General features: G+C 29.0%; 1 protein-coding gene across 1 annotated transcript in view; it reads left to right on the forward strand.

Annotated features, from left to right (window-relative positions):
- The window catches only part of LOC107441959 (putative lipid scramblase CLPTM1), a gene marked incomplete at its 5' end in the record, with an annotated part of 49,685 nt that continues 27,575 nt past the window's right edge, over positions 1-22,110 (forward strand). The window contains 3 exon segments of the mRNA XM_071178198.1: positions 1-94; positions 715-867; positions 7,024-7,141. Of these exon segments, the coding sequence (XP_071034299.1) occupies positions 1-94; positions 715-867; positions 7,024-7,141 (365 nt within the window).

Raw genomic sequence — 22,110 nt, forward strand, 5'->3', positions numbered from 1 at the left:
CAGACGTCCCCAGGCGAATACTAGCACTTCTTCACAGTCATCTAGCATGCCTACAAAAACATCTCAGAATCTTTTTCCCAATGGAACTCATATAGTACGTATTATAATTATGCTGCTTATTTTTTAGGCTAAACAGAAATTTTGTAAAATGTGGTAATATTTTCATTGAAATATGTTTAAATTGCATTCATTAAGTCACAAAAGAAAATTTCATGAATAAAAAATAATATTTTCATACCTGCCACTTCTTCTTTTTTTTTTTCTTTTTTTNTTTTTTTTTTTTTTTTTGAACCAAAACTCCTGTATTTTACGACTGTTTCCTGTTTCTTTTCTTTTTTTTTTAAATAAAAGAAATTGGCAATAAAATTTCTGTTGATTACAAAAGTACTCTTTTTCCTCAAAATATGGTGCTATTGCCAGTACTGCTGCAGTATGTTGAGTATTTATAGTTTAAGCAATTATTAATTATGGTTTAAAAAAATCTTTAGATTAAGATTTATACACAAATCATTAAATGTAAGTGCTTATATTTTCAATTTTGACTTACATAATTATGCATGATGTATCAAAACTTCACTCGTAGCCTAAAAAATGTTGCTAGTAAAATCTCCGTCATCTTATTTCTCCAATGTTGGTAGGTATGATAAATTGGAAATGTGATTTCTGTTTTGAAATTTACCTCTAAATTTTAAAATTATCTCTTGTTTTGTTTAGGATCTGTATATATATATTGATGAGAATGAGAAGCTCGCGTATAAAGAAGAATCTCTTGTGTGGTTCAAGCCAGATATTATTTATGGTGATTGGTATGGAGGCCCAAATGGTGATGGTTCTTACGCTATAGAAACAGAAATTAATGCCTCTAAGGTGAGTCATTAAATCACATTTCTGAATATCCATAATCTAATCTTCTTTTCCTTAACTGCAGAGAGCCTAGGAATTTTGTTATTTGCAACTAATCTACAATAATTGCACCATGACATGGTGCATAGCATTTTAATTAGTGCTTAAAGGATCTTATTTTTGTTCTTCAAAAGCCCTTAAAGGTGCTTTTTTTCATTGGGTGATTTTAAAAAGTGCTTAATTTTTCATTTTCAAAAAGGAGATTTTTTCTTTACCGTGTCTATTTTCACCTTATATTATTTAAAACCGTGCTTTTCTCATTTTTATATTCAACAATTTCACAATCCATTTCCACGTACCGTCGGTCGGTAGCATGTGAAAGCGTTGATTGTTTTGCATGTTTGATTAAATAATTGTTAGTCCGTATGTGTTTCTACTGAGCTGTGTTAATTGAGATTCTTTCTCTCTCATGTGCGACTGCTGCATTTAGCAAGATATTCTCATTTTCAGGCTTCATTTTCCACCCTCTGATATCGAACCGAAAATTTTCTTGATCATTTTATAATAGCTAATATAATTTACAAAAAATATTCTTAGTCAAAAACTGGTTATTTTATCACGATTATGTAAAGTCTTTGGAGATTATTTTGCATTTTGTTAATGTATATATTGCTTAAAAATAGTTTTTGAGTACTTAAAAAGTATGCAAGTAGTAAAGTAAAAAGTATGTGACAGTACATAGTATAGCCCATAGCTTAAAAAGTACGTGACAGCCCATAGAATGCCAAGGCCTACTGTGCCCATCTCACTTTTTTTCACCTTGTGCTCTGGGGTGCAGTAGCTGATGTACCGATAAGATGGTCAGCAGAACGCGTAACCCCCAATGTTTAGTTCCCAAGCATGCTTGGTACTCATTTATCGACCCACTGAAAGGCTGAGTCAACTGTGCCCGTCTCGATGTTCGAACCCAGGATCTGTGGCACAGGAGCGCGAAGCGCTACCACTCAGCCATCGGGCATCTAAAAGGTGCTTATTTCTTGTTAAAAGATTGGCTATGCATCCTGCTCGAGTACCCCTGTATGAATCGTATTCTGCTAAGTTCTCCCACCGATATGTTGATAATGTGATTGTCTGGTGGTGGTCACAAGAATAATATCTCGCTCCATTTGTTTCCATGGTATCGTGCCTGTTTATTTGTATCCGTTGCTGTTTCCCCTCTCACCACTTCACACGATCAGTTTGAATCTTTGCTGAGTAAAGATGAGTATAACTTAAAATTTTTACCCTAAATTCTTGAAATTTCAAAAATAAAAATGGAAATTTATTTCTTAGTGAGGTCAAATAGCAGTGAGCAAGAAAGCTTTTGCAGGACACACTATAATTTTCTTAAGAAATCATATTTGTATTACTTATATAACAATTCAATAATCAGGGGTCTGTCCAGACCGAATTTACTACCGTTTAGCGGTACCTTCACAAATTCAACTGAATCAAAAACGGCAGTTTCACAAAATACTTTTTCTTAAAATTTTATCTTTGTATCCCTTAAGAAACGATAAATCCATATTTTTACTATATTTCTGCGTTGATTTTTTAATATAATTTTTAATTCTTCACAAATTATGTCTGAATTTTCGCAAAATAGGTACCTCTCAGAAAAACCTAGACAGACCCCTGATAGTTTTGTTATCTTCTGTGAAATATCTTTTCAAATACATACGAATTTCCTTCGCAAATAGTCAAATAAGCGTCACCCCAATATGGGTGCCATGGCCCGATCAGAATCTTTGTTGTCACCCAAATATGGGTAGCACGGCAGTCAACGTGTTAAACTAGTCCGAAAAATAAATAAAACCGATTTAATTGAAAGAGGGTATGCAAAGCAAAGAAATCTCATCTTTTCCTCTTCCAACAAGCTATTCTAAAATTTGAAATTTTGACTAAATTGAACTAAACTAAAATTGAAATTTTGTGAGCAATAATTTTTAATCCATTCAATTTGTAAGTTGGAACCTCTGAAATAGTTTAAGCAATTTTCATATAGCTGTTAATTATTTTNCTCATCTCAAAAGCCCTTAAAGGTGCTTTTTTTCATTGGGTGATTTTAAAAAGTGCTTAATTTTCCATTTTCAAAAAGGAGATTTTTTCTTTACCGTGTCTATTTTCACCATATATTATTTAAAACCGTGCTTTTCTCATTTTTATATTCAACGTTTTCACAATCCATTTCCACGTACCTTCGGTCGGTAGCATGTGAAAGCGTTGATTGTTTTACATGTTTGATTAAATAATTGGTAGTCCGTATGTGTGTCTACTGAGCTGTGTTCATTGAGATTCTTGCTCTCTCATGTGCGACTCTGCTGCATTTAGCAAGATATTCTCATTTTCAGGCTTCATTTTCCACCCTCTGATATCAAACCGAAAATTTTCTTGATCATTTTATAATAGCTTATTTAAAAAAATATTCTTTGCCAAAAACTGGTTATTTTATCACGATTATGTAAAGTCTTTGGAAATTATTTTGCATTTTGTTAATGTATATATTGCTTAAAAATATTTTTTGAGTACTTAAAAAGTATGCAAGTAGGAAAGCAAAAAGTACGTGACAGTACATAGTATATCCCATAGTTTGATCCCCACGATCAGTTTGAATCTTTGCTGAGTAAAGATGAGTATAACTTAAAATCTTTACCCTAAATTCTTGAAATTTCAAAAATAAAAATGGAAACTTATTTCTTAGTGAGGTCAAATAGCAGTGAACAAGAAAGCTTTTGCAGGACACACTATAATTTTCTTAAGAAATCATATTTGTATTACTTATATAACAATTCAATAGTTTTGTTATCTTCTGTGAAATATCTTTTCAAATACATACGAATTTCCTTCGCAAATAGTCAAATAAGCGTCACCCCAATATGGGTGCCATGGCCCGATCAGAATCTTTGCTGTCACCCAAATATGGGTAGCACGGCAGTCAACGTGTTAAACTATTCCGAAAAATAAATAAAACCGATTTAATTGAAAGAGGGTATGTTAAGCAAAGCAAAGAAATCTCATCTTTTCCTCTTCCAACAAGCTATTCTAAAACTTAATTTTTTTTCTTTATGTAGAAAACAAAACATAAACTCACAATTGAAATTTTGACTAAATTGAACTAAACTAAAATTGAAATTTTGTGAGCAATAATTTTTAATCCATTCAATTTGTAAGTTGGAACCTCTGAAATAGTTTAAGCAATTTTCATATAGCTGTTAATTATTTTAGTAAACTTTTGGTATTCTAGCTATTTTTCTGATTAATATTAAAATATTAACCTCTGAGGTTTGTTTTAATTGATGCAGAAATGTTTTGCCTAAGAATGTTTATAGAAAAGCAAAAGAGCATAAACTTAAATGTGAAATGAGGCCAGTAAAAAAAATTTTAGTGGTGCAAATCTAGGATGGTAACAAGGCAATAATAATTTAACCAAATCTAAAATCGTTTATTCTAAGTAATCAATTTAATTCTATCATGTTTTAATTAAGTACATAATTTCAGTGTTGTATAATCAGGGGTTATCCTGGCCAAATTTATTACCGTTTAGCAGTACCTTCACAAATTCAAGTTTTGGAAAAACGGGAGTTTCACAAAATACTTTTTCTTAAAATTTTATTTTTGTGTCCCGTAATAACCAATAAATCTATATTTGTGTTGATTCTTTAATGTAATTTTAATTTTCACGAGTTATGTCTAAATTTTCACGAAATAGGTACCTCTCAGAAAAACCTAGACAGACCCCTGATAATTTTTAATTCTGTACCTTTATCTGTTCGTTATTTTATTATTTAATTCATGCATATTTTTTTTAATATTATATACCTGTATAGAATTAAGTTGTGTATGACCTTGAAATTATCCAAATTTAAACTTCATAAGCGCTAACTGTATATATTTCTGTGTTACTGTACTAACAGATAACTTATGTGAAAAGTTGGCATATCTGAAATAGTTTAAACAAATTTTATAGAACTCTTAATTATTTTTAATTAACTCTTAACTTTTTATTACTTTTAATTAACTTTTAGTATTCAAGTCCCACAGTGGACTGATCGTAAGGACACGGTTCTCGGTAGAACACTAAAGTCACGCATCACTGGCTGTGTCCAGTAGGCGGGTGGGGTGGCCGCTTTTATTAGTCTGCGTAGGGACTGAATGTGAGCGGTATCTGTCCTCGCTATGCAGTTCGACTGTAAAGTGCTCGACTTTGCGTCGGTTGTCAGGCTACCAAAGCAGAGGAGCCACCCCCTCTGCAGAGCATTTGCTATTGCATGTCTTCGGAACATCCTCAGGCCTGTTTCTCGGACGGACGCAAATAGCCCATTGTGCAGCTCTCGAGCGATAGAAATAAAGTACCTACCTAACTTTTAGTATTCAAGCTATTTTTAAAGAATACTAATTCCTGAATTTTGTTTTAAATTGATGCTTAATTGTTTCATTTAGAAATAAATGTACTTGAAAACATTCGATATAAAATTTTATATTTAAAAAAAAAAACTCTTATTTTGTAAAGATTTAATTGTTTTGTTTGGTTTGCAGTTTTCATTTATTAATGAGATAACACAGAGTTGCCACTCCAGGAAAACCTGTAAAGTACAGGGAATTTAAAAACCACCTAAAGTAACAAGGAAAATGCAGGGAATTTTAATTATTTCTTTACAAATTGGGAAAATACAGAGAATTATGTTTCGTATTTTCATCTTTAAAATGGTGACCACTCAAAGCATTGTCTGTGGGATATTCAAGGATGATATTTCAGCTATGCCAAATTATTTTATTTACTATAGCATTATTTATGTATATTCAGATGTTCCTTTTTTTTTCTCTAAGTTTTTCAAGCAATTAAAACTAATAAATATAGTTGTCCCAATATAGCTCACACAAGGCAGTAATTGTTGTGGTTCCTCTTAATATTGTGTGTATAATATGTACAGGGAAAACACAGGGATTTTTTCCCCCTCCAGATTTGAGTGGCATCCCTGTTGTAACATGAGATCATATCTATATGTATTTAAGTGTGAGTGAGCTGCATTTATTTTTAAAATACTTATTCTTTTTCACTTGAAAAAGTAGTAAGAATTTAAAATATCGATTTCATTCTTCATTTTTTGTTCTGAGTTTAAATCTGTTAAAAAGCTCACTAATTCCACTAACACACTGTAACATGTCAAATATGCCAAAGAGAGGTTGCTATAAATTAAATATTGCATGGCCTGTTATTAATTAGTAATGGCCTGCTATAAATTAGTAATTGGATGACATGTTAGTTATGCTATAAATAAGTTATTGCTGTGACGCATCGTCTGTGATACAGAGTTCTTTAGCATAGAAAATTTTTTACACCAGCAGATATATGTATGTAAAATTGTAAGTAAACTTTAAGTATCTAATCAAACTAATCTAATTTACGATAACTAATTTACGGAACTAATTTACAAATTCAGAAAAAGACAATGTAAGTAAGTAACATTTAAAATAATAAAACAAAATGGAAAAGCGCCTACAGCAGCTAAAACCAATTTGTTTTATTTTTTTTTTAGTAAGTTAGAAAAACAATAGCAGAAAAAGACAAAAAATTTTAAGATATGTGTGTTAGCTGGACAGCACTTCATCAGGGGTCGCACTGTCTGCTAACACACAGGAGCCTTTCTGTTGTCAGTGGTGAAACCAAAAACTGACAGTGCCCGGAGGTTCCATAATGGAAAAACAAATAAGAAAAATTGGTGCCGACACACATATCTTAAAATTTTTTTTATCTTTTTCTGACTTACTAAATTAAACTTTAAGTATACATAACAAAAATATTTTTCTCTATTCATTGTATTATTCGCTGAAAGGAAAAATTAAAGTAAACTTGATTAGCATCATCATTGCTGCTTTTCCTTGAAGCAGGCGCTTACTCAGTCTTAAGTTCTTGATTGTTTAAAAACAAAAAAAAAACTCTTCTTGTTTTGTCTATCAATAGATAGAATAATAATGAATGAAAATTAATAAAAGGATAAAGATTTGTATCTTAAGTAGGTATTCGTATTTGATTATAAAAAAAAAGGACCGAAAAATATGGAAGTTTGAAGGTCTGTAGTTTTCAAAATCATTTTAATGTATTATTACATTCACATTAAATTTGTCTCTTTTTTTTTTAAGAATATGCAAAGAAATTGTAGTATTTGGTTACACACTTGCATTGTAAAAACAGGCCGATCTCCAAATCCCAGGAATAAAAAGAAGCATTCGTGGGGTGACGGTGTCTGCAAAAGTAAAAGTAAGTTAAATGTTTTTATCCTATGCAATTTTATTAGGTTCCAATTTTTATTCCCGATTTCTTATGAAGTTTAAACTAATAAAATATGTCATGTGTATATGCAGTCAAACTTCTATCTAATAAACTTCCATTTTGCGATTTTTTTTCGAGGAACCGAGAACATTTTGGAAACTTTTTCGTAAGATAACTTTCAACTAGCGAAGTGAATTTTCTATTTAACTAACTTTTCTCTGATATCCACTTTCCCTATTTCCCAAAATATTTCAAACTTGTTAAAGCATTTCATGGGGGAAATGACCTTGAATTGATTGGGGATTGTCGCAGCCACTTTTAGAAAAAGTAGTCCCTTTTTGTTTGCATCTCATAGAGAAATCTATTTGAAAAATCAATTTACGAGAAAGCATTCGCGAGATAATAGCATTCAATTCACGAGAAATTTCTGAAGCTTGGTACTCTGATGTTACAGGTCATATTATTTGTAACAGTTTTACTAAAGCTGGATTTTTAGTCAGCGCGGTGAATTTTGAAAGTGCGGAGCACGAGGATCATATTCCAGTGGAAGAACTTAAAATGTGGGTACAGCTAAGAGAGAACCAAAAAATTTATGATGATGTACTGATTAATGATTTTCTTTTTATTGATTCTGAAGCTGCAACCACAGAAACATTAACTGAATCTAATATTTTGGACAGTGTGAAAAATAAAAACAATACAGCAATAAATTGTGAGGAAGACGAAGACAGAAATTATGAAGAAATCACCACACTTTCATATGATGAAATATTAAAATCATTTGAAACCATTTGATAGTAGATAATAATTTACAAGATAAAAGTGTTTAATTATGTCTAGTGTTTATGAATCTGAAACCTGTTTTTGTGTTTAAGTATTTTAAATGATGATTTTCTATTTAACAAATTACCCATATAACGAACTTATCAGGATTTAGTGACTTCGTTAAATAGAGGTCCGACTGTATATCTTATCTTTAATATTAAAATAAGAATGAAATACACACATTGCCAATCACAGAAGACTTGCGATCAGTAGCTCACATAACAGCCAATTAGAATTAAGAATGCATGCGGATGATAGAGCAATAATCTAAATATATATATTATTCAGATTATGTGGCACTATAAACTTGGGTATTTCTTTATCTTTTGGCTACACCATAGTTATTATTTATTTTGTTAGGTTGTCGCGAGTAATAATTTAAAAGTACGGTTAAAAAAAATTTTTTGCCCTAAGTATTTACTTAGATTCAATTTATTAGCTTGTCTCGAATAATGTTAAATAATTATACGTTAGGTATTTTTTTTTTTAAATTAGTTTGTATTTTTATAAAAACAGAAACTTAAGCTATGTAATAATTATTTAGATTTTATTTTTGATCCTTTCTAAAATGACTGTAGAAATTTTAAGCATACGTGGATCCAATGATGCCTCATACTGTCATACCGATTATTGGTGGTTAGATTTTTTGAGGAATAGCACATATACGGTGAACTCTCGCTACTACAATATCCGATACAACAATAACTCCCTCTATTACAATAATGTTTTATAGTCACTACGAACTTGCATATTAATTAATGTTATCAACCTCTCAATATTGCGATATTCTTTGAAGCAATATTCCCTGTAAAACGTTTTTTTTTCTCCTAATTTCAACCTTTTTTTCTCCATTTATTATAGGTTTTCAAATAATTTAAAAAAAATCTTATTTTATCATACTTTGCCTTTTTTTCCGGTTTTTCTGACAAGAGAAGTCTCACTGCTGATTATGTACTTATCTTATTTCTTTTCACTGCAGTGAATGGCTTTTGTATTCAGATCTCAATGATGCACATAGACCACCCCAAGACCTTCCATTCTTAGAATTGCCTACCTTATCTCTTAAGAAGATGTAACATTCCTATCTGATTTCATATTTAACCATAACTAACACTCTGCAAATTAAATTTTTATATAATATATAAATAGATTTATAGTTAATACATATATAACATTAAAATTTAAAAAAAAAATCTTGTGTCCCCAAAGTATGCAGACCCTCGATATAACAATATATCCCTCTGGAACACTATATTTATTGTGTCCCCAAAATATTATTGTAGCTAGGTTTTACTGTATATTATACGATGGCTCGAGTAGTGCACGAGGAAGTAGTACAGCACCTCATTGTGATAGTGTCTCATGACATAGATTGACTGCTGTTTACTGTGCTGAACTGTCCTCTACTCATGGTAGTTTGTGTGATTTAATGACTGCTGAAGAGACTTTAAATTGTTATTAAAATTCAATAGATGAGGAACTTTGATAATACACTATCTGTCCAAAACCCACTTGTTGCGGTGGTGGAAGCATTATGGCGTGGGGGTGCCTGTTAGTTCCTGTGGTTTGAACTCTTGAGTTGTGTATGTGAACAATGCTGCACTCTACGGCAATATTTCGGCCCATTTATCTTTCATGCACACATCGAGACTTGCACAGGCGTGGTTTGAAGAAATGGGTGTTCAAAAACTGCCTTTTCAGAGTCCCGATGGGACAGCCTTTTGGACAAATTAGAGAGCAGATTACATTGCCATCCAAATGGCTCACTTCAGCTGTGATGGAAGCCTCAGGGATCTATCTAGGTTTTTCTGGAAGGTACCTATTTTGTGAAAATTTAAACATAATTGAAAATTATATTAAAAAATCAACACAAAAATATGGATTTATCGTTTCTTAAGGATACAAAAATAAAACTTTAAGAAAAAGTATTTTGTGAAACTACCGTTTTTCCTAAAGTTGAATTTGTGGGGGTACCGCTAAATGGTAGTAAATTCGGCCTGGACAGGCCCCTGAGTCCTATTCAAAAACTGGTGGGAAGATCTTTGTGTGCAGGCTGTCACCCACATCTTATTAACCCCTTACCCATTTGTTTGGAGAAAAAAATACATAATTTTATTAGTTAAATACTAGGAACTAAAACAAAACTTAATACGCAAGTTTTAAGTGGAAATTTTAATATCTTTTTATGTGTAAAAACATTTAATTTACCACCAGTTTACTATCCTGAGCAGTCTTGGGCAAACGAAAAAAGTAACGTGTAAGTTTTTGTATGCTAGTTTTTAAAACAAGAGACAACACAAAATGATACTTTCCAAGTGCCAAGGAAATGACTTGTCATTTTTTTTTTACTCTTTTTTTTTTCTATGCAAATTCAGCAATATTAATTGCTTCCAATATTTTTTATTTTATATGAGTCGTTGAACAACCAACCCAATTTTGGGTTTACGACTACTAATGCAGAGCTCATTCTAGGCAGAAAAAAGGGCAGGGTGCAAAAGTTTAAAAAAAGGGGGATATTTTATCAGNTTTCTATGGGCTTTATACATTCTATTAAAAAAACGCAGTCAATTAGTAAAAGAAAAGAAAAAACTTTTTACTTTACAAAAAATACCAAAGCAATAATATTATTTAAAAAATTTTATTAATAAATTAACATATAAATCAAGTTAATGAGTTATTTAGCTTAGTAATTTATTGAATATGCATGCATATATTAATAATAACAAATGTGTGCTTATAGTAATGAATTAATAATTAAAAGAATGCTTTTCAGCTCTTAATTTTATCATAGGTGCTTTAAGTAGCATAACATAACAATATAATTAAAAATGCAGCATTAAATAATATACATTAAATAAACTAATAACAATTCAAATGAGCTTATGTTTTCAATATCAAATAAATCAAGAATTTTTTTTTTTTTTTTAAAGATTAACTAAAAAAATATCATACAAAATTCAATAAAGCATCTTACTCAGTTCTCCTTCAATATAAACCAATTTAATAAACTCAGTTCTCTTCAATATTATTATTAAACCAATTTAAGAAACTATCAAAACATGTATTTAATGATGGTCTATTCTTATTTCCACCATTTTTCAGGTAAGCCTAAAACTAAAATCTGCTTAAATTAACATATTTTATAGTCACATTTTGTTGTCATCAGTTCAAGATTGAAAAAAAGTCGAAAATTTCCTTTTTTTTTCTTCATCTGATTATATTAAATTAAAAATTTATGCAAGAAATAAGAATTTAAATTATTTAAGATATTTTCATAAAAAAACTTTTTAATACCATACAAATTAAAAAACATTTTTAGAATTAAACTATTGAATAACATACAAAATTCAATAAAGCATCTTGCTATAATTTATGCTTTTAATTATATAGTAAGCATATTGTTAAAATAAAATGCAAAGTTCTCCAATAATTACATTAAACCAATTAAAAAAAAACTATCAGAACATGGATTAAATGATGATCTGCTCAAATGAACATATTTTAGTGATACTTTGTAGTGTGAAGTTCAAAATAAAAAAAAAGAAAGCGAATTTTATATTTTTTATCTGATTTTATTAAATTGAATTAAAATTATAAAAAATATTTTTATAAGAAAAACTAGGTTTGGTTATTTTTAAGAAAAATATTTGAATAACTAATTAAAAATATTAAAATAAATATCATTTATGAAAATAACCGTCTCTTCATTTCTTTACGGCAGCAACAAAATTACACTCATTATTTAACTTTAATATCATCAATCTATTAATATTTTCAAATTTTAGAGAATTTCTTTTATCTGTTAGAATTAATTTAAGTTGTGAAAACACTCTTTCTACTTCTGCGTTAGAAACGGGTAAAATATTTGCTATTGTGACTAATTGGGTAATTAAAGGAAATCTACTGGAGCTATTTGTTTCATGCATTATTGAGTTTAGTTTTTTTATACAAGGAACATGGAATACTTGACATGGAAAGATAAAGATTTTTAAAGTCACTCCATTCTTCACACAACAATTCTTCATCAAACTCAAAATAATCAGCAAGTTCAATTATCTCTGAATTGCCATACAACTCAATTGACTTTCCGTCTACGAATCTCGTTAAATTAAATGTACTCAAGTGCGAAATCACTTGCTGATTTTCCAACCTTTCTGATATGTTTTTAATGAGAATATCTAAAAACTCCTTTGCGTCTTTTTCAAACGCACCATCGCTCGATCCGATTGGTGCCATTATCTTGAGGAGTCGAGCACGTTCCTCCAACTTTTTGCAAAAAGTCCCACCGGGTTTCTTTTTAAGTCTCTCCAATTCAGCTAAAGTGTTTCGTACTTTAGGTTCTATCAACCCTATGTCAATGTTTTCTTGCTGCAAGCTTAAATTGAGATGTGTGATCGATGATAACACATTACATAGGAAGTGAATTGCTTTAAAAAAAATCATAATTCTGAAATTGTTTCAGCAAACCGCTGGCTTGGTCCGGAAAGCTGTTTTGAAGAGTCATTCACTGCAGCGTTTTCTAAATCAGCCAATATGGCTTCATAGTTCTTGCGAACGGAATTCACTGCTTCATTGTGGGATAACCATCTAGTGAAGCCCACTCTTTTAATTGTTGTACCTCTATTCTCTACATTAAATAAATTTTGAGCATTTCTCAAGCTAGTCGTTCTAGCTGAACTGCTTTTATAATACTTGTAAGTGCTGTTTAGAATTTCATCCACTTTAACGAATCTTTTAAGGCACTCAAAGCTATCTTTGGTTGCCAATGCCAATCTGTGGTTCATACAGTTTACAGATATTATTTTGTTGTTCTCTTTTTTTAATTTTGTGACTACTCCCTCTTTTTTTCCTACCATAGCACGGGCTCCGTCGCTTACGAATGCGGACATTTTATGTATCGAACCACAGTCATTGACAACCTCGGATAAGGCCGATAAAATTGTGTCTGCCTTTCCATCTGGCAGACTACAGTCTCTTACAAAAGAGTGTTTTGCGTCTCCATCTTTCATGTATTTGACGACTACACCCATGTGCTTTTTATTATTAATGTCGGACGTTTCATCTATAGCCATAGAAAAGAAAGGGCTACTGTTGATGTCAGTTAAAATTTCCTCTTCCTTAACGCTGGCCATGCATTCTAACAGCTGTGTAACTGGTGTATACAGCATTTTTCGCTTTCTTTAAGGGTTTTAAAATTGTGCAGTCCAGATCATCGATACAAAAGTTTATGAAGTGCTCAAAAAAAGTAGTGTGTGGCAAGTTATGCTCAATTAAAAAATTAAGGCACTTCATCGCTGCAGTCACAGCCTTAAAAGTTTTTGTGTTTTCATTCGCTGTTGAATCGTTTAAATTATTGCCTTTAGCATTGGTTTCAGTGGCTATTGCCTCAAGATGTGCCAATGATTTTTCATGGGCCCTAATTTTGTCTAAGCGGATGCTTACACAACCCTTCTCCACCCATGGAGAGCTAGAGTTTTGCTTGTGTTTTATGCACAGTTTACATAATAGAATTTCCCTACCATCATCTGTTCTGCAATGTTGCAGCCATTTAAATTTTTGCAACCAAGTTTGATCAAATACAGTTTTATGTTTACTTGATGCACTTGTTGTCTCCAAGTTGGGTTCCACATCAACTGTTTTTTGGGTAGAATCAATTGAAGAAATTTCTTCACCTACTTCATTAACTGGGCTGAAAGTATCACCAGGCAATGAAGAGCAGCCTGCTACTTCAATATTTGGAGCCACAAATTCTACACTATCAGATTTTGAAAGGCTACCTGCACCTTCAGCAATTTTTGGTGGATGTAGCAATGGATCCCCCAGCTTGTTATTGTTCGAGTCCTACAGAGTAAAATTATTCTTATTTAGCATAAGATATTGATTTTTTTTCGAATTCTAGACTACAAAGGTAATAATAAATAAAATCAATGCAGTACAGTAAAAAGTTTCATACTCTCATCACATAGATTAATAAAGACGAAAGTTTAACATGTGTTCATTTAAATTATGTCAATTTATTATGTTTTTCTTAAATTGTTAATTATGTTAATTTTATTTTGTTAATTATGTTAATTTTAAATTGTATGATGTTTTGAAACTGGTTTTATTGCAATAGTACAAGGTAAGAGAAAGACAAGTTAATAAAAATCTCTATAATTAAATGGCACCTCCTGATTTCACTTTTAAACTGCAAAACTATTTATAATTTTTAATATGTTTTTACTAACTTTCGCGTCTTTGACGACGGAATTTCATAATCAAAATTTCTAAAATTTTTAGACTAGCTAGAGCACTTAAACCTTTATATAATCTCTCTTAGTCTGATCATAAAAATATCAAATATTTCCAGATCACAACGTTATCAATTTATTCAATTAATTTTCAAATATCACGAACACTTGAATTTCAGTTAAAACTCTGCACTAAATAATGATACAAGTTTAAATTGTGTTTTGCTTCTTATTCGTAGAATTTAACACCAAATGAAATGTAGCATTAATTAAAATTTTAAACACTTTCTGACATATACAAGTAACAGAAAAAAAATTAGATTCAATAAAAATTTTAAAAACTACATTCTTCAGGTGAATTTAAAAGAGGTAAAATAGTTAATTTTTATTACACTAAAAACGGAAAATGTAAGTCAGGTAAATATCTATTACATAATGGTTAAAGTGTTTTAAATCTGCCTTCGGTAAGTACCCAAAATTAAGGTCAGGGCTGGACAATGTAAGAAGTAATTGTAATTGAATGTAATTTCTATCATCTGATAGAAATCACGACCTAACATAGGCTCGAATGTTTTTTTCCCTTTTAAATCTAAACTACGCACTCAGAGATATTTAAACAGTCTGAAATAGATAAAAGAAATAAATATATGAAAAAAGAAAATGTTTATTAAAGGAAAATGCTTTCAGAATATTAATAACAAAGCATAATTTTTCCAAATTCTAAAAGTATAAACAAGCATAAGCTTTGTTTTAATTTTATTTATTAAAAAAATTTTTATAATAAAATTTCCTCAAAATATTTTTTATATATGTATTGTTAGAAATTTTTTAAAAGTATAAAAAGATTGGTAAGAAAAATCTCTAATATAAAATAAATTTGGCGGGAAAAAACAGGCTTTTGAAACATCACTAGCCCTTTTATGTTATTTAATTAAAATATTAAAACTGTATTAGCTAATGGCTGAATTCAACAATAAAAATAAAAACAAATGTTTTGTTTAATTAATTTATTTATTTTTTTAATAAAAAGGACTTTTGAAACTAAAAACAACTAAAGATTTATATGCTTAAAAATAATAATTATATTCAAAAAAAAAAAAAAAAAAAAAAAANAAAAAAAAAAAAAGCACTACTTACATGCATAAAAAACTTTTTAAAAAATTAAAAGAAAATGGAAACTAACAAAATCAAGGGCAAGGATCTTTGCCTGTAACACAGCGAGCTTTTTACACCAGCAACATAAGCCAGTGTTCCGACGCATTGAGACGAACGAATATTATTGACCTTTAAAAAAGAAGCTGAGCATAGGATAAATTGAAACCATTATTACATTGGGACTCCTTTCATTCAATAAATAGTTATTACTTAACAGAGATAAAACGTAACAAATATATACAAAGCAAATTTAAAAATATTTATTAAACTGTACTTAAAGTATAAGTACTTCTTAATGTTAATTTTACTTTTTGCATATTTCACAGTATATCGTGAACTTCTTAAGCGAATTGAAATATTTTTGCACCCAATTTATCCAAAATTAATTAAAGGCAAAATATAGTAAATATTTTTTTAAATTTTATTTTGCATTAGACTTTTTTACTGAGTAAGTGACATCAGATAAGCTTATTTTTATATTGCATTCGTTTATTAGGATTCTGAAGGATAAAAATTTTAAATGGAGAGATTTTAATGAAAATTCTGTTCTCCAGATCTTTTTACATCGATGTACTTCATTAAATGATTTTCAAGAAATTAAAATTTTAAAATCCACATTAAAATTATTTTAAAAAACAATTTTTATAATTTATTCATTATAACTAAAATAACAAAATTTTTCAATAATATCTAAAGTTGAGAAAAGGAAAATTAAAAAATGATACTTCATTTTTGATTGAAACTAAAATATTAAAATCCATATTGAAATTTTAAAAAACAATTCTTATAATCTATTCATTGTCTTTGTCATTAAAATATTTCAATAATAGTATTTAAAATTGAGAAAAGGAAAATTAAAAAATGATACTTCATCTTTGATTGAAATTAAAGTTTTAAAATCCACATTGAAATTTTAAAAAACAATTTTTATAATCTATTCATTGTCATTAAAATATTTCAATAATAATATCTAAAATTGAGAAAAGGAAAATTAAAAAATGATACTTCATTTTTGATTGAAATTATAAAACCCACATTGAAATTTTAAAAAACAATTTTTATAATCTATTCATTGTCTTTGTCATTAAAATATTTCAATAATAGTATTTAAAACTGAAAAAAGAAAAATTAAAAAATCATGCATTTTTGATTGAAATTAAAAAATTTTAAAATCCACATTAAAATAATTTTAAAAAACAATTTTTATAATTTATTCACTGTAACTAAAATAACAAAATTTTTCAATAATATTTAAAATTGAGAAAAGAAAAATTAAAAAATAGTACTTTATTTTCGATTGAAATTAAAATTTTAAAATCCTCATTGAAATTTTAAGCAACAATTTTGATAATCTATTCATTGTCTTTGTCATTAAAATATTTCAATAATAGTATTTAAAACTGAAAAAAGAAAAATTAAAAAATCATGCATTTTTGATTGAAATTAAAAAATTTTAAAATCCACATTAAAATAATTTTAAAAAACAATTTTCATAATATATTCACTGTAACTAAAATAACAAAATTTTTCAATAATATTTAAAATTGAGAAAAGAAAAATTAAAAAATAGTACTTTATTTTCGATTGAAATTAAAATTTTAAAATCCTCATTGAAATTTTAAACAACAATTTTTATAATCTATTCATTGTCTTTGTCATTAAAATATTTCAATAATAGTATTTAAAACTGAAAAAAGAAAAATTAAAAAATCATGCATTTTTGATTGAAATTAAAAAATTTTAAAATCCAGATTAAAATAATTTTAAAAAACAATTTTTATAATTTATTCACTGTAACTAAAATAACAAGATTTTTCAATAATATTTAAAATTGCGAAAAGAAAAATTAAAAAATAGTACTTTATTTTCGATTGAAATTAAAAGTTTAAAATCCACATTGAAATTTAAAAAAAAAAATTTTATAACCTATTCATTGTCATTAAAATATTTCAATAATAGTATTTAAAATTGAAAAAAGGAAAATTAAAAAATGATACTTCATTTTTGATTGAAACTAAAATTTTAAAATCCACACTAAGATAATTTTCAAAATTTTTTTTTATAATTTATTCATTGTAACTAAAATAACAAAATTTTTCAGTAATATTTAAAATTGAAAAAAGGAAAATTAAAAAATGATACTTCATTTTTGATTGAAATTAAATTTTCAAAATCCTTATTGAAATTTTAAAAAACAATTTTTATAATTTATTCATATTCATTAAAATATTTCGATAATAGTATTTAAAATTCAAAAAAGAAAAATTAAAAAATTATACTTCTACTATTGATTTGTATTAAGCAACAAACAAATTTTGGTATTTCAAAAATTAATATTGTAGTGAGAATTATATTATGCCTAAAAAATTATTATTCTTAATTTTGAAAACATTTTTAAGGTTGTGATATGCATAGAAAGATGCCTTTAGTTCATATAAGTAAGCACTGTAAATCATTGCACTATGTTTTAAATCACAATTTAATAAGAACTACTTTTTAAGAAAATAAAATTAAATCTATTTATAAATTATACTTAGAGAATAAAACAAACTTACATTTTTTCCAAAAAAAGTAGTCAACTTCATGCATTTCGCTCCCTCTTGATGAAGCAGGCGATCGTTTTCTCTCTTCCTCCTGTTCTTGGATGGCATTTTAGAACATGGAAGTCGTGAAATATGAAAGGTAATTAAAGTCGTACGAGCTTGGTTTGAGCACCAATCAAAAAACTAACGAAAACTGAAAATCGCACTTAAAACTGAATTCGAGACGTTATTGAAATGTAAACTAGTTCAACCAAAATTATAATGAACACTGTTGAATGTGATTGGGACCTTATATACTGTGAACGGATGATATCATTGTCAATTTTTAAAATAACCCGACCAGTCAGAAATTTTCTTTCCTTTACTGCCATGGATACCTACTGGTTCATTGGCCTAGAGTATAAGAGGCTGGGCACCTTTAGGTCTCCTCCACACTAATTAGGGAACAGGGGTCCGCCCACCTAAAAGCGAAATGTAAGTTGGACAAAAATTGTTAAGTTATATGAAATTTTAACTTATTTTTAAAGTTTTCTTCTTATTTAATGATTAGAATCTCAAAAAGTTCAATATTAATCGTTTTTCCGTCATTTTTATTTATTTGGCTAAGAATAAATCATAGCTTATTCATTGTAAACTGAACGAGCAGCCATAATTTAAACTGAGCTCAATTATTTCAAACAGAAAAGCTCAAGCCAACTCAATTTCTCTACAGTTTTTTACATTATAATAAAACTAATGCGCTTTGAAATTCGATATTCAATCTTAATTTAATTAATTTCATCAGAAACAAATGTTTCTTAGCACTCTTAAGTACTAAAAATAAAATTTAGTAACAAGTTTGGCCTCCACCACGACATAATTAAAAAAAGCGTGCGAAACTAAGGGATAAATATGATTCCCGAATACAGCAGTGCTTCTACACAAAGATATTAAAAATGCTGAATTAATTTTCGACGAAACGTTTCGTTTTCTGTTATTGAAAGAATAATCAATAAAAATAAACTAAACCTGACCGGAAAAATTATCGCAGTTTCTGAAATATAAACTAATTTTAATAAATTAAATAAAACGGAATTATAAAAAACTAAAAATTTAATAAATTCACCAAATTGACTAATGTAAAATAAAATTGCATGCAATGCAATGTTAATGAACGCAATGTGCTTCAAACCTAATTATAAGTTGTTTTTTTTAAATAAAAGATAAAATGCAAGAAAATTTATTAATAAAATTAAATAATAATGGCACTTAAAAATTACCAAACGGAAACGATAGTTAAAAGAAGCCCTACCATAAACATTAAATCCCAAAAGTCCATGATAAAATTAAATTAAATTAATTAAAAATAAAAACTTTATCTTAAAGTCCATGAGCAATTAACTAATTCATTGAGTACAAAGTTTTGAACGGAGACGCAGAGGAAATAAAAGTTTTTGTAAAAAGAGAAAGCTAAACCCTGCTTTATAAAATAATCGTTAGTCTTTAGTAATAAATCATTGTCGGCGTTTATTAATAAACAATATTCTGTTTTTATTTCTATATGGAAGTATCAAACTTAAAAGAAGAGCAGGTGTGACATGCGCAACTTGCTAATGATACCGCGCCTCTGAGGAATCAAAATTTATTAAATTCAAAAAAGTTCTTTATTTGAAAGCTCACAAACAAAGCCGATGAGAAAAATAAATTTCGTTCGTCCTAATTAATGTTTTATCTGAAATAATGAAAAAATAAATTATCATATAAATGAAGGATAGCGAAAATTGAGAAACATTACTAGATATTAAAACACCTAACATATATTAAAACTCTCAGAGCAGAATTTTTGAGTTTTTCTGACTTCACTCACTCTAAAAACGCTTAAAAATAATAGAAGAATCTTGCACCTAATAACGGTCGGTCAGAAAAAAAAAAATAAAAATGTTCTTCTCCTTTTTTTTAAAAAAAAAAAAATCTTCTAAATTGCAAGGGTATTACGGTATTGAAAACGGAAAAGTGAAATCTCACAAATTACGTTTTCAAAAACGTACAAGTTTTTTTCAATAACAATTCCATGACTTTTTTTTTTTTAATATAATTTCTTCGAAAATTCCCGGTGCGTATGCACCCTGCCATTAAAAGAAAAAAAATATAAGGATTAAAGCAATTACAAATTATTATAATGTAAATAAATAAAATTTAATCAAAAAAAAAATTGTGAGCGCAGCACTTTTTATTGTATTTAAATGAACATTTTAGGTTTTAAAAAGAATCGAACTAAAAATTTGCTTATTATATACAAATAAATTCAATTTACAATATTAACGATGCATCGTAGCAGCGATCGTTGTGGTAATTGTGAGCTGCTGACCCGATTTTGGGTTTAAGGCTCCTAATGTTCATCTCCGTAGTCTTGTAATTTTGAACCTCATCCAGAAGACAAGGGAACTTCTGTATTAAGTATTGGGAGAAATTTTGCCTTCGTGGAGGACTTTTTGATGGAACTACCCCGCATTTGCGTTACATTGGGAGGAAGACAACGAAAACTTCCCACGGTTAGCCTGATGGCAAGGGAACTTTAACCCAAGATCCGTCTACCACTGAGGATATTTCACGTCAGCACCGTAGTCGGCGCAAGCCGGATGCGGATTTCTATTACCAGCCATTGCCGGGATTCGAACCCGGTTCACCTCATTGAAAGGTTCACCTCTATCACCTATTCCATCAAAACGTCCACCCAGAAGGAAAATTGCTCTCAATTCTCGATCCATGAGTACCCTTGTCTTCTGGATCGGGTTCAAAATTACATGGCTACGAAGTTAAACATAGGTAGCCGTAAACCCAAAATTGGATCGGCTGTTCAAAGATGCTTCTAAAATAAAATAAATACATTGCGTTAAAAAATAAATTCATGTTTGTGTGCAATATCCAGGATTAAGTTGTATTAGCTTATTTTGTTTAAAATTATAAACAGGTAGTTAGGAAAACAAGTGCGCTGTCGAATTGAAGCTACATTGTGATCATTCAGAAAAAATAAAGAAATAAATTTGCAAATAAGACATGTTGTATCATCAAATGAATTTTATTTTTCAATATTTTTGAGGTACAAGCACACAGCTATAAATAAATTTAATAATATTAAATGATAAAGAAAAGTTTCGGATTTAAATTTACCGAAATAATTACATCATTCGTAATGTCTGGATGTCACTGAGTCATCGCCATCGATTATCGGAGCACTTGTGATAGCGTCAGCGTCGAAATAAAAACCTCCTATTGAACTGTTAATGAGTTAAAAATTCTAAATGTAGGGAAAAGTTTCCTCTTAAAATTAGCTTCTTTAGTATCAATTAGGATTAACAGTCGAACAAAATAATAAATAAGAAAATAAATAATGATAAAACGTTTAATGAATTAAGTATGCTTCATCTACAAATAAATTGTACGTTTGATTCAACCCTTATGAGGCACAGTTATACTTTTGCACGCACTATTAATAGTATGAATAAACAAATTAATAAAAAAAAATAAAATAATAGACTGCTCGAACAAATTTTAATGAAAACGAGAAAGTTAGTGCTAAGCGATATAGAGTAAAAAAAATAAAAAAATAAAGATGATCTGTTTATACTGCTGGCAGCTTGCCAACGTAATGAGAAATTACTGGAAAAAATATTTAAGAGAAATAAATAAAAAAAATGGAATAAAAATTGTAGTTTGCCAATATAAATTCTTAAAAAAACCTTTAATGAAACATAACCATAAACTTTTGGACCTTAAAACTCCGGATCGTGATTAACGAAAAATCCGGTAATTCCGACTTTTTCCCGGACCACAATTATCTTTGTTTTTCTGTCCTTTTTTCTCCTTCAAACGCAGCACCTGATAAGCACTTCCTTACGAAAGATTGTTAAGAAATGTGATAACTGCGAGGGACAATCGGGTCGTGGCCTGCACAGTAAAGCAGAAATGCCTTTATTATTCATTATTATCGTAAGAACTTTGTTGTGTCATTGTATAAAAAAAGTTCATTAAAAAATTAATATTTTTTTGTTTTCTTTTGGATACAAAAGCTTTTTTTTATTTCGTTAGTTAATTGTCTAAGTCCCTCCACTTTTGAAACAGAAAGTAAAAATTTCTTTCCTCCTTCAAAAGAATAAAGTAGAGTAGGGAGAGAGGTGCAGGGCGGAAGATAAATCAGAATGTATCAATTCTTTCAATGACCTAG

This window comes from Parasteatoda tepidariorum, chromosome 3, assembly GCF_043381705.1.
Source record: "Parasteatoda tepidariorum isolate YZ-2023 chromosome 3, CAS_Ptep_4.0, whole genome shotgun sequence".
NCBI classification, from domain to species: domain Eukaryota; kingdom Metazoa; phylum Arthropoda; class Arachnida; order Araneae; family Theridiidae; genus Parasteatoda; species Parasteatoda tepidariorum.